The sequence below is a fragment of the Triturus cristatus genome, chromosome 3_1 (genome assembly GCF_964204655.1).
Source record: "Triturus cristatus chromosome 3_1, aTriCri1.1, whole genome shotgun sequence".
NCBI classification, from domain to species: Eukaryota; Metazoa; Chordata; class Amphibia; order Caudata; family Salamandridae; genus Triturus; species Triturus cristatus.
The window spans coordinates 698,873,199-698,890,016 of NC_140583.1; the positions used below are offsets into that span (position 1 = coordinate 698,873,199).

The 16,818-nt window shown below is 40.3% G+C and overlaps 1 protein-coding gene across 1 annotated transcript in view; it reads left to right on the forward strand.

Annotated features, from left to right (window-relative positions):
* LOC146860813 (sperm-specific sodium:proton exchanger-like) overlaps positions 1-16,818 on the forward strand; it is a 4,738,575-nt gene that overhangs the window by 2,619,896 nt on the left and 2,101,861 nt on the right. The window contains exon 11 of the mRNA XM_085646173.1: positions 10,138-10,260. Coding sequence (XP_085502299.1) covers positions 10,138-10,260 — 123 coding nt within the window. The remainder of the gene's footprint in view (positions 1-10,137; positions 10,261-16,818) is intronic.

A 16,818-nucleotide genomic window follows, 5' to 3' on the forward strand; every position in this document is an offset into this window, starting at 1 on the left:
TATTAGTGGAACTCCAGGGCTAGAAAGGAAAAAAGGCGCTGCAGTGACATTCTGCATTTTAAATTATAAATGATCAATTAGTAACAAACTATTCTTATCAAACTATTCTTATGTTAACTAATAATAGAATGAATATTACTAAAATAAGATTTCCCTTCATTTAGGTAACAATTTCAAAAATAAAATTGTGTGTGTGCGTATCACAGAAGATATAACACGCCAAATACTCAAAATATATTATCTGCAAATCAAGAAAGTTAATTAATTAAAAGAGAAAAAATAAACTTGAAAGAAATAACCTTCAATTCACGAGTGTGCGTGTCACTGAAACTTAAAATATCCTTTTGTTTAAACTTCCAGGACAAAGTCAATAATTTCCGCAGCGCTTATTCTGAAGACATCCGGAGATCGTCTTATGGTGTTGCTAAGTAACACTAATACACAACCAGCTCTATAAAATGGCGGTCACGTATTTTCACGTTGCGTGACACGTACTGATGTTAAAGCTGAAACTGAGATGTGCTGACGCGAAAGGTGAAGCGAACGCAGAGGAGAGATGACGCTTTAACAAAGAGAACTCTCCACTGAAGAAGATCTTAGATCCATGTGCTGTATTCAGTAAGTTTATTTTCGAACTTTGCTGTTTATTCGCCTGCAGGATTAACTAAAGTTATGATTCAAAAGATGCCACACGGTAACACAAGTTAAGATTTGGGATGTGCTATACGAGTTTATCATGAATCTTCTTGCCACGCAACCAAATCAAATAAGCATGACGAGCCAGTCAAACCAAATGATGCATCCAGACAATGTTGTCGTAAACGTACTTGAAACATTAAAATCACTGTCGCGAGAGCCAAACACTGGATTTTCCTTGCATATGCAAATGAAGATTCACAGACAACTTCCTCTGTATAAATAAGCACTGCAATAGGGAACGAGTCACATCCCTTCACATACCTTTAACAGGATAAGGAATGTATTTATATACAGATTTAGACTTCCCAGGTTACGGCGAAGCTCCCAAAATACATAGAGAATTAAAGTCTGATGTGCTCATTAATTTAGGGATGAGCCCACATCGACACTTCAATCTCCCAACCCACTAGTTATTAACAGGGCAAAAATGGGGTGAAGCTCCCAATCCCAATAAAATCTGCAAGGTTCTTCGCCACTTTTTAAATAGGTCGTATAAGAGTCCAACAGCTTGAAGTAACTTGAGTATAAATATCCAGTTAATCCAAGATTTTCAAAGGTGATGAAAATGATCAAATTAAAGAATTAAGATATTTCACACCAAGTCCTTTGTATTGAGATCTTCTTGACATCCTGCCAACTACGCCACTGAAGCATTCTTGATACAAAAGAATGGCTAAGATTTGTAAATTGAATGTAAATTTAATCCAACAGAAGATCCCATCCATCAATATCCAAGTTACAGCTTCAACTGAAGCTTACATAACAAGTTTACATGACATGCATAATATTCTAAAATGACATACATGTGTTCCAGACTAAGATGATGTCATTTAAAGTGACATACTACAGTGCTCTATTTGGAATCACAGGTGAATTTGCGACCACCCAATTGGCACCTGTAGTGGCCTACAACTGGTGGAAGACCCAGCATTTCCGGCCATTTTTTCATTTGTATTGTTGGTCTCGCAACTTTTACTAGTTCTTGGAGCAAGTTCCTGCCTCTTTTGAACATAAACATTGGTTTAGGGATGTTAAAATCAGATAATATTTTCCAGTTTTTTAATATGATCTGTTTGATCTGATTGGCTTTAGGATTTAAGTCAAAACGCAAGTTAATGGTAGAGAATTGCTTTTATTTTTAGGTGTCAAAATTGTTTCACGGAGAGTGTACAATGTCCGTTTCATTGCTCCTTGTGCACCCTCTGACTATCAATTTGTAAACCAAAGTTCTGGCATCCTTGCAATGGTCTTGGGCGAAAGCTGGAAAATTGCAATAGAGAATTACGGTCAGTTGATTTAATATATAGACTGACAGTAAAGTGATGTTGCTTGGCTTCATTACAAAGATATAAAAAGGTATATTTTGTAGAATCATGTGTCATTGAAAATCTCTGAACTTCAGTCCTCTGATTCAGCCATTCATCAAACCTTATCAGAGCTGGCAGGGTGGCTGTCCAAGTCATAAACACATCATCGATGTAATGATACCACATTTTTATGGTCTACCTAAAAGAACTGTCTGTCTCAAAAATCCACTTTAAAAAAAAAAATACATGAATAAATTAGATATTTCCGGGGCAAGTCTACTACAACCCATGGCCACACTCTTGATTTGTAAGAGCAACAACATTTTGAATGAGAAAGAATTGTTTTTAGACAGATGGTGGCAACATAATGACAGAAATTCTGTGGGCACTGTATGTGGTTGTGTCCTGGAATTCATGACCTCAATGAGATCTGCAGTAGCTGCATCTTGAGGGATATTGCTATATAGGGCCTTAATGTCAAACGTCCCTGGAAAATTCTTTGTGTCGAACGAAGAACCTTAAATTTTGTTAATATGGTCAATAGAATCCCACACATATGCTTCATTAGTAGCAACATAAGGTTTCCGAAATGTATCAATATATTGTGCTAGTGGTTCAAGGAGGGCACCACACACTGTGATAATGGGTCTCCCTGAGGATGAGTGAGTTGTTTGTGTATCTTCGGAAGAATATAATAAACAGGAGCACAAGGATCCTTTTTTATTCAGAAATGTGTATTCTTTCTGGCAAATCCATCCTCCTCTAATGCCAGTAGTGTGGCTTCATTAATCTTGCCTACTAGTTTGGGAGTGGGATATTTACTGACTTTCCAAAAATGGATTGTATTACTTAACTGGCATAAAACCTCCGGCTTGCATCTTGTGACAAGCTGACAGAGTACTGCATCTGCTTACTTCTCCAAGAAATAGCAGCTCTCTTGGCCAAGGGAGCCATAGAGAGGGCACCGGCATCAGAAGTAGGTCATGGTTGCTATTCCAACTATTCTCTGGTACCCAAGAAAGACGAAGGCCTTATACTGAACGTGCTCCCTCTCAGTTTCTTTCTGAAGAAGGAGAAATTCAAAACACTGCCCTGGGCCTGGAAACTGGATGGTAGCATTGGATTTGCAGGACGCCTACTTCCACATTCCCGTCCTGCCTGCCCACAGACTTAATCTGCAGTTCACAAGCATTTTCAGCTCACCATGCACCTCTTTGACCCTACCAACACCCCTCTAGTGTTTGCCAAGGTGATGAAAGTGGTTGCAGCTCATCTGCAGAGATCAAAGGTGCCAGTCTTAATGAATGGCTGCTCAAGGCGGGCTTGCCCGAGGCAGTCATCTCCCACTTACAGACTACAGCGCACCTCCTGCACTCGCTGGGATTCACCCGAAGTCACACTTGGCCCCTTCTCAGGCGCTCCCTTTCATGAGGGCTGTTCTGAACACAGAGCATGTTCGGGCTTATCTTCCTGAACAGCGAGACCAGGATGCTCATGCTATGATATCAATGTTTCAGCCTCTGTCCTGGATTTTGGTGAGGCTGATTCCGATGCTGCCTCCTTTATCCTGCTGGTAACATTAATGTGGGTTCTGAAGTGGGTCCACCAACAAAGACCTGGCATTGATAGGCACTTTCAACAAATTGTATGTATGAATACGTAGGATTACTTATAGGGCGATATATTTATCTATTCCACAAATCAGTAGTTCTATATCATGAACTCTGACCTAATCCCCCATGCCTTACTAAATATTTATTTTTTAAATTCCCACAGTAGGGAGAAGTACCAGTCAGCAGACAGTTCACACAACCAGCACCAATCAACAAATGGGTCTATATATATATATATATATATCACACAGACAGAAAGGTGCAGAAAAGTGTAGGGAAATGAGAAAGTATCTCACGTGCGCACCACCATAGGAGCTACTGGCAGGTTCTCACCAGCTTGCCCACATATTTATCATCATCGATGACTTTCTCATATAAAGTAAAAAATAGTCCAGTGCGGGAAAGGTGTGAAAAATTGAAAAAGAAAAGCAAGACCCCTAGGAAGAGAGAGACACAAGAAGTCTCAAATAAAAATGGTACTTTGTCTCATGTTCGCAGACAAACCTCCAGGAAGGTACTGCTCAGGTTTCTATTCTACGGTAAGGAATATGCAGCTAGATGTCTCTATCAGACGAACAAGTTACTTACCTCCGGTAACGCTTTATCTGGTAGAGACTCTATCAATTCCTTACCAACCCACCCATCCTCCCCACTCTGTGAATGGATTTTAGAGTTAAGGGCTGTTCACCTCACTTGTGGCACACGCAATGCCAACAATGCCACGAGAAGCTGAACAACACCACCTACCGGCGCACAGTGAAACTGCTCACTAAAACATTCTGGATCCAGTCTGACGCCTGGGGATAAATTCTAAGGTAAGGAATCTGTGGCTAAATAGAGTCGTACTAGATAAGGCATCACCAAAGTTGAGTAATTTGTTCATCTTGTGTGACATGTTTGGTTGCACTGGTAGAAATATAGGCACTTATATGGATACATATAGGGTTTACATTTTGCTGTTTTTTCCTATTCATAGTTATAAACAAATGTATTTAAGCAAAATCAGATTACAATCTTATTGCAAATATCCATAGTGTGGAGATGTAATCCTCATCAAATGATTAACATGGGACTTAACACTTGCAATGCAGCAATAAATGTATGAATCTGTTATTACACCCCCCACACACACACACATATATTTGGACATGTATATTTATAATATGTGTTGCATGCTTTTAGAGCGCAAAACATAGTGGTATAAAACTCATATTTCATAGGGAACAAAGCGATATGGAATATATAGCAGAGTTGTAAGAAAATGCCTCTTTTTGTATGATCACCCCCAAAGTTTTGGACTGATGCTGCTGGTTTTCGACTCTGAGAGTGTACAGAGGCCTGCTAACCTTAGTACCAGTGTTATTATCCGACAAAGTATATGTTTGATTAGTTTACACCCAATTAGCAGTGCTTAATTTGAGCCAGTGGTTGCTGGTGGGGACCGGCACTTATTTTTCCTCATCAAATATTTCCCAAGCGAGGCCACACAAACGGAAACGAGAGAGGAAGAGAAAGACGGAAAACCTGTCATAAAGGGAGAAAGCAGGAACCTGCAGGAGTGTGATAAAGGGAAACCCGGGGCTTGATTTAGATTTTGGCAGACGGGCTACTCCATCACAACGGTGACGGATATCCCGTCAGCTGAAATATAAATCTCAGAGGATATTATGGGATTTATATTTTGGCGGATGGGATATCTGTTTCTCTGTTGTGATGAAGTAACTCGACCGCCAAAATATAAATCAGGCCCAGAGTGTCTGGCAGTAAATTAAAGAGGCCTGGGGTGGCTTCAGGACTATACAGCCTTGGTATTACGTGTGCTGACATTTATTAGGGCTGGTCAGGCTTCTGATCACTCATTATTTTAAACATTGTGCACTGTCAAATGGTAAAACTTTACTTACTCACAAGTCCCCATTATAGGGTACCAGTGATACCTAGGGCATGTAACTCAAAGCGTTCCACCAAGGATGCGGCACCTATTGTACCACCCTGGATCTAACAACATGAAAACATGTCCCCCAGCCTGCCACTGAGAAATCGCAGGGCAGTTTTAAAATTCTAGCTCGACTTTGACATTTAAATTACTTGCAAAGCACAAACCTCCTCTTTAATGTATGTCATCCCTTACAGTAGGCCTAATTAGTATTAAGAAAGTATGCTGTACATTAAAGAGTATGACATGTATGTTTATTTGACCTAATAATAAAAACCTTCAATTGTCATTTTGACTGCATAAATGTTAGTTGCTCCATTAGTGAGGACAGGGTTACACACTGCTCAGCTGTGCTAACTTCTGAATGGAACTATTAAAGTTGATACTTCAAGGTGGTTGTTGCATTAAACCGACTTGATGCAAAAATATAAAGTAGAAACCTCTAAACCGGCCTATACACTTATTTAATTGATCTATTCAGATTCTGCATTGCCCAATCAAAATGTCAAATTACATTTCATATTATAACATTATTTTCATAAATGCACTGTCAATCCGTTGGAATTTTTAAACAAAGAACAATTTTTATTATTTCTTTTTTTCTATGTGATGTGTTTTATAATTAGCACATGACTTGAAACAGAGATTTTTTTGGTTTTACACTTATAATTTTTAGTGCAGACATATTACATATTTGATATAAGAAAAACATCCTAGACATCTATGGTATAAAAAAGCATTTGCTAGTCACTCATACTTACATTCATACAATAAAGAGTAGAAAGGAAAAAGTTTTTTCTAAGAGAAATTTTAGAAAAGAAAGGAAAACTAGGACCCTTGGATTGGTCAAATTTCTCAAATTGACAAAATGAAAAGATGTCAATTTTCAATGTCACTGTGTTGGAAGTAATGTCGCGGTCAACGCGCGTTTCAGTGGGAGACCACCTTCTTCAGGACCAACTGCAAAGTATTAGAAGATGAAATACATATAAAAGATGTCTGGGTGTCTTATGGGTCATCAGGCAGAAGGCATGTGACCCGCTGTAAAAGTCGTCTGTGCCATACAGTACAGCGATAATAATTTCTTAACCAGCCAAAATGTGGAGATACGTTTTCATTCAAAAGTTTGTTTTTATATCTCCAGATATTTTGAAATATCGACTGCGGCAATCCTGCGAGACAAAAGGACTTTTCAGAACATGAATTGGTTCCTGGAGATGGGGCCAGGCAAGAGTCCTAGTTCACATCTCTCTGTGTATATTGAAATGGATTCTGTTCATTTATTTGGGTAGATATATCCAATCCCGGCTTGTCTCTGTTTCCGCTGAGAAACATCCGTGCCAGGTAAACCGACTTGATGCCCAGGTCAAATTTAAACTAACTTTTAAAGAAATGCAGCAGTTAGAAAGTTGCAACTCTGTTGCCCATGTCTTCCTGTGGCCACTCACAGATGTTAGACACAAGAAGAAGAGTGAACGATTCTGAGGAGTAAGAACAATACAGGCCTGCCATTCGAAGAGGTAACGGAGGGGACAGAAACCTAGTACTAAACTTGTTCCCTTGTGGTTGAAATGTCAAAAGAATAATGTGGATGATGTAGCTTATGTGGATTTTAAGGCGATAAGGCACAGGGTGGAGCATTATAAACTTACAGGGGCATATCAACAACAACCGGCGATAATTATCGCTAAGCGCACTTAGCGCTAGGATAATTATCGCCGGCTAGCGTGGATTTTTATCGCTGAGATAGCGTGCTATTAGCAACGCTTATCTCAATAGCGATAAAAATCCTCATGCTAAGTGGCTAACGTGAGATTATCGCTGGAAACCCAGCGATAATCTCACGTTAGATTGTTGATAGGGACAGACAAACTTAGCCATGATATCCTCCTTCCATAGGATATCATGGCTAAGTCAGAAAAATACCAGACGTAAAAAAGCAGCGTTAACCGAGGTTAGCGCTGCTTTTTTTGTCTCTAACAGGGTTAGCGATATTCTTGATAACAGGAGAAATGTCGCTTAGCGACATTTCTCTTATTATTTTACTCTGGAACGCCTCCTTTGCATCTCATTAGTTATGCAAGGGGAAGCGTAGAGTAAAAGGGTGCTAACATGCCAATTTGCATGTTAGCAGCCTGTTGTTGATAGGGTGCTAGTTTTATCTCTGCTTTTTTGGCTTTTAAAGCCAAAAAAACAGAGATAAAGCCCTTGTTGATATGCCCCACAATGAGAGATGCATTAGAGAAAAGGAAGGGAGTTAGCAACAAACAGGTGGCCAATTTTGATGATTTGGTGCATCTCAAGAAAGGAAGGACAAGTGGGAAGGGCAGGCGAGTTGGTCGAATCCCATGAGGGTCACTGACATTTTTTTAAATGCTGTGCGAGCGAAGTGTGGAAGTGTCTGGAACCTCTGTCAGGTGTCTTTGTTCAAAGGAATGGATGTCAGCCCAGGGGTAGGTCTGGATACATTTTTGGGGATTGTGTGAGAGACACTGGTTTGTCTAGAGCGATGCAGTCCAGTGAAGGGGTGGAGAGTATGGGTATGTACTAGAGGCATGAAGACATGCAAACCTACCTTGAGATTCAGAGATTAGGTGTTGGAATAGGGAAAAACTGAAGGGGGGAAAGAAAAAAATATTCTTATGTGCATATTGTGCACGAGTACTGTGTGTGAGCCTCAGGAAGACTCCAGTAGATCTCACAACATCCTCAGCATCTTACAGCATCTTCAGCATCTTGTATCCCATGCATCAGGACCACTCTATTGAAGTCAATGGTGGTTAGCCCATAGCACTTGATACTGGGCTTGAGTCTGCTTTGGTGCAAATGTAACTGTCCTACTACTCCCCATTGGTCCCTATGACCTTCCCCTTATTGTATGTGGTCCCCCAAAGGGGTTTATAGTTTGTAAACAAGCACTGGTAACCGCAAAGTTGGGAATCTTTGTAAAATGTTTAAAGAGTCGTGGTTGGTTACTCCAGCCCAAGGTCCGTGGAGTTTCTATGTTTTGGTGTCTAAACATTCATACAAATAGGCCTATTTTTATAAATTGGGGTTGGGTTTTCTTCATGTTGTGTGACTTCACTTATTTTCGGTGTTTTGGTAAATCTAGATGCTTTATACTTGTTCCTTTGTTTAAGCTGGATTGCTCTAAGCCGTAACTACCCAGGGTTGAACTAAGGTTTAACAAATGAGCTTGACTGGACCCAAGATGCTATTGAGTGTATTCCATGGTGAGGTTGCACAACCACAACATTTAATACACTACCATTTCTCACATTGGTGTTTAGTGGTGGGTTCTAATACCAGTCAGGCGGCACACTACGTTAAGCACAGATTTTTAGCTGTGTGTCTGTTTAAGCCACGCCCTTAATTACATCGTCCAAGCCCCTTTGACAGACCCCCTAGTCTTTTATTCCACCTAAAGAGCCCAGGGAGTACTGGAGGGACGGACCTCTATACCTAATCTACCATTACCTCAGTTTGTGATATTAGATATCCCTATAGATTTGCCAAGAAGTAAAATCACGGTTTGCATGTTTAGCCTTTGTAGCCCAAAGGGACATTACGAGACAATGGGCCTCCCAGCAAATTCTGACAACGAGCGAGTGGCAAGCAGGCGTGGATTGGTACAGTGGGGCCGTAGAAGTGGTTTAGGAGAGCAGAGGTTATCTGTCCAAATATTTTAGGGAAAGTTTGGGGGGAGGTAGAGAGGCTTTTATGGCCCAAGGGATGAAGAACTTCAGGTATGCATAAAAGCAAATGAAAGGTTGTGGGTAATGGAGCGGAAACAAGAAAAAGACCTCCATATAGTCAGTAAATAGATCACAAAAGATAAGGGGGCCATGTCTGCATGTCCTACTGATGAAGTACTATTGGAGAAACTGGACCTTCGATCTGCTCCATTATGTTTCTCATCTGTTTTGCTGTATGATATGTTCTTGAACAAAATGTACTAAAATATGTTTTAAACTTTTTTTTAAGAAAAGGTAATAGGATAGCACACTCTTTACACCTCTGGTGTGTGTGTGTATATGTATGTTCGTGCACATATATGTGTGTGTTCACAAACATACATATATATATATTTACATATATATATATATATATATATATATATTTTTTTTTATTTTTTTTATTAATATCTTTTTTTTTTATAAAGCCGTGAGGCGAAACGCGTCTGTCAGAGGAGGGGGTCTGCACTAATAAAGTATTTGATAATTTAATTTCTTGTCCCCGTGTGTGCTTTCCACCTGGTATCGAAGATCATTGAGTACCTGTTGTTGCTATATATATATATATATATATATATATATATATATATATATATATATATATATATATATATATATATATATATATATATATATATATATATATATATATATATATATATATATATATGTATATATATATAGATATATATATTTTCCAAGAAAATCGTATCTCTTTATGAGTTTAAAACAACAAGGCAACTACAAAAGGTGTTAGGCAGCCTCTTTCTAACAACAGTCTTAAAACTGAAAAGAAAACAGTATTGGACAGCTGAATTTGATATTCTTTTGTGATTTTTGTGTTTTAGGTTTATGAATATACATGAAGTTAAAAAGTGTTGGGAAGATAAAGGAATATTTGTAGCTCTTCGACGAAGAGTGGAAACCTGGGTCTACACTAGAGTAAAAGAAGAAATAGTAAAACCGTCGCAGTAAGTTTGCCAAGTGCCATTTAATAGGTGCATCTTTATGGCCAGCGAGGTTCACAATTTTTGCAGCAGTGAGTCGAGTGGTAAGGGGGAAACCTTACTGTTTGTGGATGAAGTGTTAAATCCTCTTTTGGCTCAGGGTAACGTGATTTTGTCATAAAAAGCCAGAAGACACACCCTCTCTCTCGCCTCTTTATTTCTGTGTGTTAACCTTTCTCCATCTGCTTGACTTTACTTCAGACTCTGTATTTCTCTCTCTATACCTATTCACCACTCTCTAACTCTTCCTACCTCTCCTGCTCCACCTCATATACTTCTTGCTCAATCATCTTGATCATTTTCATGATCACATCTGTTTACCTCTCTATTTCTTTGTCTAACGTCCTTTAATTTAATTCTACAATCCTCTCAGCCTTACCTCTCGCCTTTCCTCCTCCCTCAGTCTTCTCTACTTCATCTCTTTCTTGTTGCAGCTCATCCCTCTCTCGCTCATCAATCATTTCATTCATTTCATTTCAAAACTTTATTCGATTGTTTAAAAACAGTCATAAAAGCACATGGCATTAGTAATACAATACAATACATAAAATGATAAAATAACAATACATTCGGTTAACGATAAGAAAAATGGAGCAGGAAGGGAGGGTAAGCCAGATGGACAACATCTACGAGTATCATTTCACATGTAATTTCAGTAAATCATACTTTTCCTGACGGACACAGATTGCAAAAGAAAGGTCGCTGTAAAAAAGCATACATCCGGTTCGTCAAGTGCAAATCGCAGATCCGACATTAGACGCTGAATATTTTTCAAAAAGTGGTTTGAGGTAGGCTATTCGGAGATATAAATACAGAGGGCAAAGAAGCAAAAAGTGCTCGGTACTCTGCTTCGAAGTCCCATCACAGGGACAGGGCATTGCCGTATAATTATTAATCAACGGAAAGGCCACTAAAATGTGGGCAATACCTAGACGTAGTCTGGTGAGGACAAACTGATGAGATTGTTTGGTGACCACTTTTAGGTACTTGGCGAAACCTAAACTTGCCTGGTTAAGGGAGTAGTAAAATTGGTGAGTAGCCATCGAGCGGGTTATGTCTCTACGCACTTTGGATTTAATCCCCAAGTAAATACTTTTTAGCTCCTTTTTTGAGGAATCTACAGCCCTGGCAGGGTCCACAAAAACATTCATATCGAATATCTCTCTATAGGATAAGATCACGTAATTAAGCCATGGGATCTGGTTATGTTTATCCAAACGGAGGCAGTCTTGGATAATTTTCCTAGTGAAGCCAGTTTCCTCCTTTGCCCAAATCGATCTCCAGGTCATTAGTGGGCCTAGCCCCGTAAGGTCAGTCAGGTATTCCAGCCCAACCTCAAGGTGGGACAGTCCAGTGGAGGCTGAAGTTGGAAGGCAAAGAAGCCTCTTTAAAAAGCTATTTTCCTCCACCTGGAGGTCTCCATGCGACAATGACCCCAAACCCCTGATCCATAGAGGGCCACAGAAGCACATCTAAGGCGGTAAATGTGCAACATATCACAAAGACGCCGGCTTCCTAATTTTGAGGCGAATTTAAAAACACCAGAAATGGCTTTGCCCATCTTCGCCTTAACGTTACAAATCTCCTGTGCCCACATGCCATTACTACTGAGAGTGATGCTTAAATAGCAAAATGTATCCACCACTTGTATCTTTTGGTCCACAAACTGGAAGGATCTCAAGTTTTTTATTTTCTTACCACAAGCCATAATAAACGTCTTGGAGTTATTGATTTTTAATTTCCTCCCCTGGCTAAAACTAAAAAAACTATCCATTAATCTCTGCAGACCCACTGGAGTTCTAGACAATAAAACAGTATCGTCTGCGTAGAGCAGTACAGGAATGGCTTGGCCCTTGGCTTGTGGTGCATCAGCGGGGACCAATCTCAATTCAGAGTCCATGTCATTAATAAAAAGAGAGAAGAGCAGTGGGGCAAGGACGCAACCTTGTCTAATACCTGATTTGACCTCAACATCATCAGTGCATTCACCCGCTTGGCCATAACGAATCCTGGCCGATAGTTTACTGTATAGTCTGGCCAGAAAATAAATAATTGCGGGTGGGGCGCCCATATTTAATAACGTGGTCCACAGAAGGGCATGGTTCACCAAATCGAAAGCGCTGGACAAATCAGCAAAGCAGAGGAATAAGGAGCCCTGTTTGGCTCGGGTGTATTTACCTATGATAAGATCTAAATTAACACACTGCTCAACGGTACCAATGCCCCTACGGAACCCAAATTGGGAGTCAGCCAAGATACCATTGACCTCTGCCCATTCCTCCAGACGCTGTAGGAGCACCCTACTCATAATTTTTAGGGAGGAGTCCAGAAGGGAGATAGGGCGGTAGTTCTTTGCCTCGCTCCTATCGCCCTTCTTGTAGATTGGTATAATAATTGATTCACCCCATGTAAGAGGGGTGCTTACCATAACAGCCGCGTTGAAGACTTTGGTCAAAAGAGGGCCCCACAAAAGAGTGTCAGCTTTGTAAAGGTCTATCGGCACCCAATCAGGCCCTGGGGCCTTTCCTCCCCTGCTGTTTTGGATGGCAGTAACTACCTCGTCAGTTGTAATATTTAGGGGAAGGTTTGGACCAAGGGCTGCTGCTCTAGGGCACGTACTAGTTTCCCCCCCTGGATTAAAAATGCTATTATAAAACACAACCCAGTTTTCTTCACTAACCTGGGCTGACAATACTGGGTAAGCCTCCTTCTGATGCAAAAAAGGACTATTCACAGTGCTCCAGAAGAGTTTACTGTCCCGCAATTCGGCTGCTTTGGAGAAATTATCCCAGGCTTCCTCCCGTAATTCATGCTTCCTGCGGGACAATTGGTCCTTATAGTTTGCTCTGAGGGATTTAATCATTAAATCCATGCCCTTCTTTTAACTGCACTTCACTAAATACCACTCTGTCACTACCACTTTGTTAATTTTTGAGCGGGCCGGGCACATAAGTTCTAGACCTGTTCTAGAGTCACACTCCAATGGTTCTTTGTTGCAGGATGAAAGTGTGAAGGGGAGAAAAGTCGATGGAACACCATCCAGTTAACCAATACTTCTCCTTGATGCATAATAACCCAGGCACAACTACTTAGGTTAGTTAGTTTATTACAACGACAAAAATAGCTGAACATAGAGGTACCGCAATACGAGGGTAAAGAAATACAAAGGAAGTAGCATGAAGCCAAATCTGCGCATCCAATTTAGACGGTGCAACATAAGAACACAGTTAATTCAAGAAGTAGGATACAGAAAATTAGGAAGCATGACTCCAAATTTCCCTGCATCGAGGTTTGGTGAGTGAAAAGCATTAAATCTATCTCTACTGAAGGTAGTGACCCGATTAGGGTCACCCGGGTCACTCACAAACACCTCTCAGCCTTCCATACAAATGAAGAGTTGGTCAGACAGTAGAGTATACAAACCAATATATTTATTCAGGTACACTCGAGTGGAGCCCAGTCTGCCCAGTCTCTTAGGATTGCTGCAGAGGGACTGACATCAGCAAGCATGACATTATGTACAATTCAGAACCAATGAAGGCACACCCACAATGGAATTTACCAGGCAGATGCAGCTACACAAAGAAGTAGAGAAGGATACGTTTCAATCCTGAGGCCGGGCACACACTATCTACTGCTCAATGTCGTTCCGTCCGTGCCCACCGCTAGACTAGTGGAAGAAGGCCTCTATCTAGTGGGAAAGGTATGCGCTAATAAGAACAGTGTATTCATGGAGAATTAACAAGGCCCAACCTTGGTAAAAAAAATGAGAGTTATCAAAAGTTGCGTTTGTAAGAAGGGGAAGATTAGTTTCGATCATGGTTCTAAACAACGGCCAAACATATAATGGTGCCGCGAATGTTAACTTACATAGAACTATACATAATCAACACAGTGAAAACATTTTCAATCTAACACTACTCTAACGTTAAGGTGACCCCCTAAAATATGCATTTTCTAAAGGAAGGATAAAAGGTGTCAGCACGTGGAGTCTCCCTAAGAAGTCTCTCCACGATCAATGGGTCAAGCAGCATAAAGCTACCAAAGACAGAGCTTGTTCTAGGATGCTCTCTCTCTGAAGGCAAAGGAAAAAGTAGCACTCTATCCCTTCAAACAACCAGTTGTCCACAAGTAGCTCTCCCATAGTGCATTTTGAATCATGACATCCACCCTGGGTACAATCCTGAAGGTAATTTTCCACAATGTCGACATTGTGCCTTCCTTGCTGCAATTTGTCCTTGGTTCCCAGCTGTGCATAATTTTTAAAATAATAAGTGCCGGGGCCCTGACCAGGAGGCCACTGCAGCTTGCACCACCCAGTGCCCCTGTCCTCGCTGGCAATGATAGTATAAAAACAGCAATTAACCATCTCTCTCGCCTGAAAGTGCGACAGTTCGGACTATTCCAGGTCCCCAAAGCTAAAGGAATGGCTGGGGATGTAGGTATTAATTATTTTTAATATATATTGTATTCATAAACAACCGTTGTGCTGCTCATCTCTAAATTAGATGAGCAGCACCACCATGTGGCAGACTGTCATAAGTGTGGTGTTGACAATTAAGTGCATTGCTGAGCACCGGAAACCAATTAAGGGGCATATTATCAAGCACGGCGTAAACATTATCGCCGTTTTAGCGGCAGAAAACTGCCGCTAAAGCGGCGATAATGGGCTTGATAATATGCCACAGAGAATTCCCATAGAAGCCCATGTTGACACCAGAACATGGGCTTCTATGGGAATTCTCAAGGGCAGGCCAGGGCTAAAGCGGCAATTATTTTAATGCCGTTTCTCGATAATATGCCCCTAAGTGAGTGTGCCAAGCACCGTAAACACCGGCTCAAATTAAGCACTGGTTCCCAGGCCTTCTGCTGTGTGAAGCACAAAGTCCTTCCTTTATCGACTCATGCCACACAATTGTAACTTCTTCTCTCCTTGTCTAATTAGTAAAACAAAGACATTATTTTGCCTAAAAAGGGCGCCTCTTTCACATGCAACACAAACGTGAGAAAGAACAGATTCCACAGCGCACATGAAATTCAAACTGTTAATTCTAAAACAAGAGTTTTCAGGGACTTGCATTTCAGGCCTACAAATTTCAGTATGAGAAAGCATCATAAAAGCTTTAGAATTCACATAACATCAAGGCAATTTCAACTAATGCATTTACCTATATATGGAACAACATTATTAATAAACACATCGAATACATGAATAATTGCCAGTTGCACAACACGAGTCCTTCATGTTAATGTTTTTTGCTTGTTACATTCATTTTCTACGTTGATTCTCCGCGCTGCTTGTCAATGGCCTAAAATACATCACGTTTTCAATGTTAATACATTTCACATTTCTTACACTTCACGTTAATACAGCAAACAATTATATGTAGGTGGGCTGTACATGTGATTTTGACGCACTACTACAACTGAAATAAGAATCACACTCTAGACCACCCTCTTCCTCTCCTTCTCTGTCTGACCTACCCTTCTGTCCGATGTCACCTTTAATGCTTTCTCTCAGTTTCTGTCTTTCTGGCTACCTCACATTTCTTTCTTTACCATACATCACTCCCTATACAGCTATTACTTTACTTATGTTCTCTTTCAATTTTATCACTCTCTTTATGCAATTCTCTACCTCTCTGTTCTTCTCCTACCTCTTGCCCCCTAGCTTTGTTTTTACTCAGTAAAAACGGAATGGCTAAGGGCCTAATTTATATGTCGGTAGAGAGGGAACTCTGTTGCAGTGATGACAGAATTCTTTTTCCACCAAGATTTGAGTCTTCCTGCCCGATTTAGAATCGAGGTACAATAATGCTTTGATGACGGCAGAGATTGTTCCATCGTGGCTGTGGTCAAACCCTTCCGATGGCCCTAGGGAGTAAGGGCTGGCAGCAGTTTGGCTATATATCCGCCCATCTAATTTAGATGGGCTAACATACAGCTGGTTTTTAATGCCTGTCAACACAAGGAAAACTTTGGCGGTAAGGGCCATGGAAAGTGCTCTCATGCAAGGGGGGCATTGTTTTTTGTTTGTTTTTTTATTTTGAAAAATAAAATCTGGCTATGGGATTTTCTTTTAACAAATAAAATAAAAGTGGCAAGTTTGATGTACGGCTCCGTCATATTTAAGGAACAGTCTATCAAACTTACAGTGCATTTCCAGGAACCACTGTAATGGCGGTGCCTGAAAATGCAAGAGATGTCTGCAGGGGCGGTGGACATCTCTAAATACGACAGGTGGAATACCCTCTCCTTGGTGCGATTAAAGTACTCCACGGTTGCAATGGTAATTACTTCATCTGCTAATATATATATGTATGTATATTTATATATATATATATATATATATATATAAAGATGCAGGTATAGATAGATAGATATAGATGAAGATATATATATATATATATATTCACTGAAAAAACCATAGGTTTCACACATGTTATAGTTAGCTGGACATTTCACTCGTAAAAAACCAATGAAATTCCCCCGTTATAGTTAGTGCAGGCAACTATAACTCAC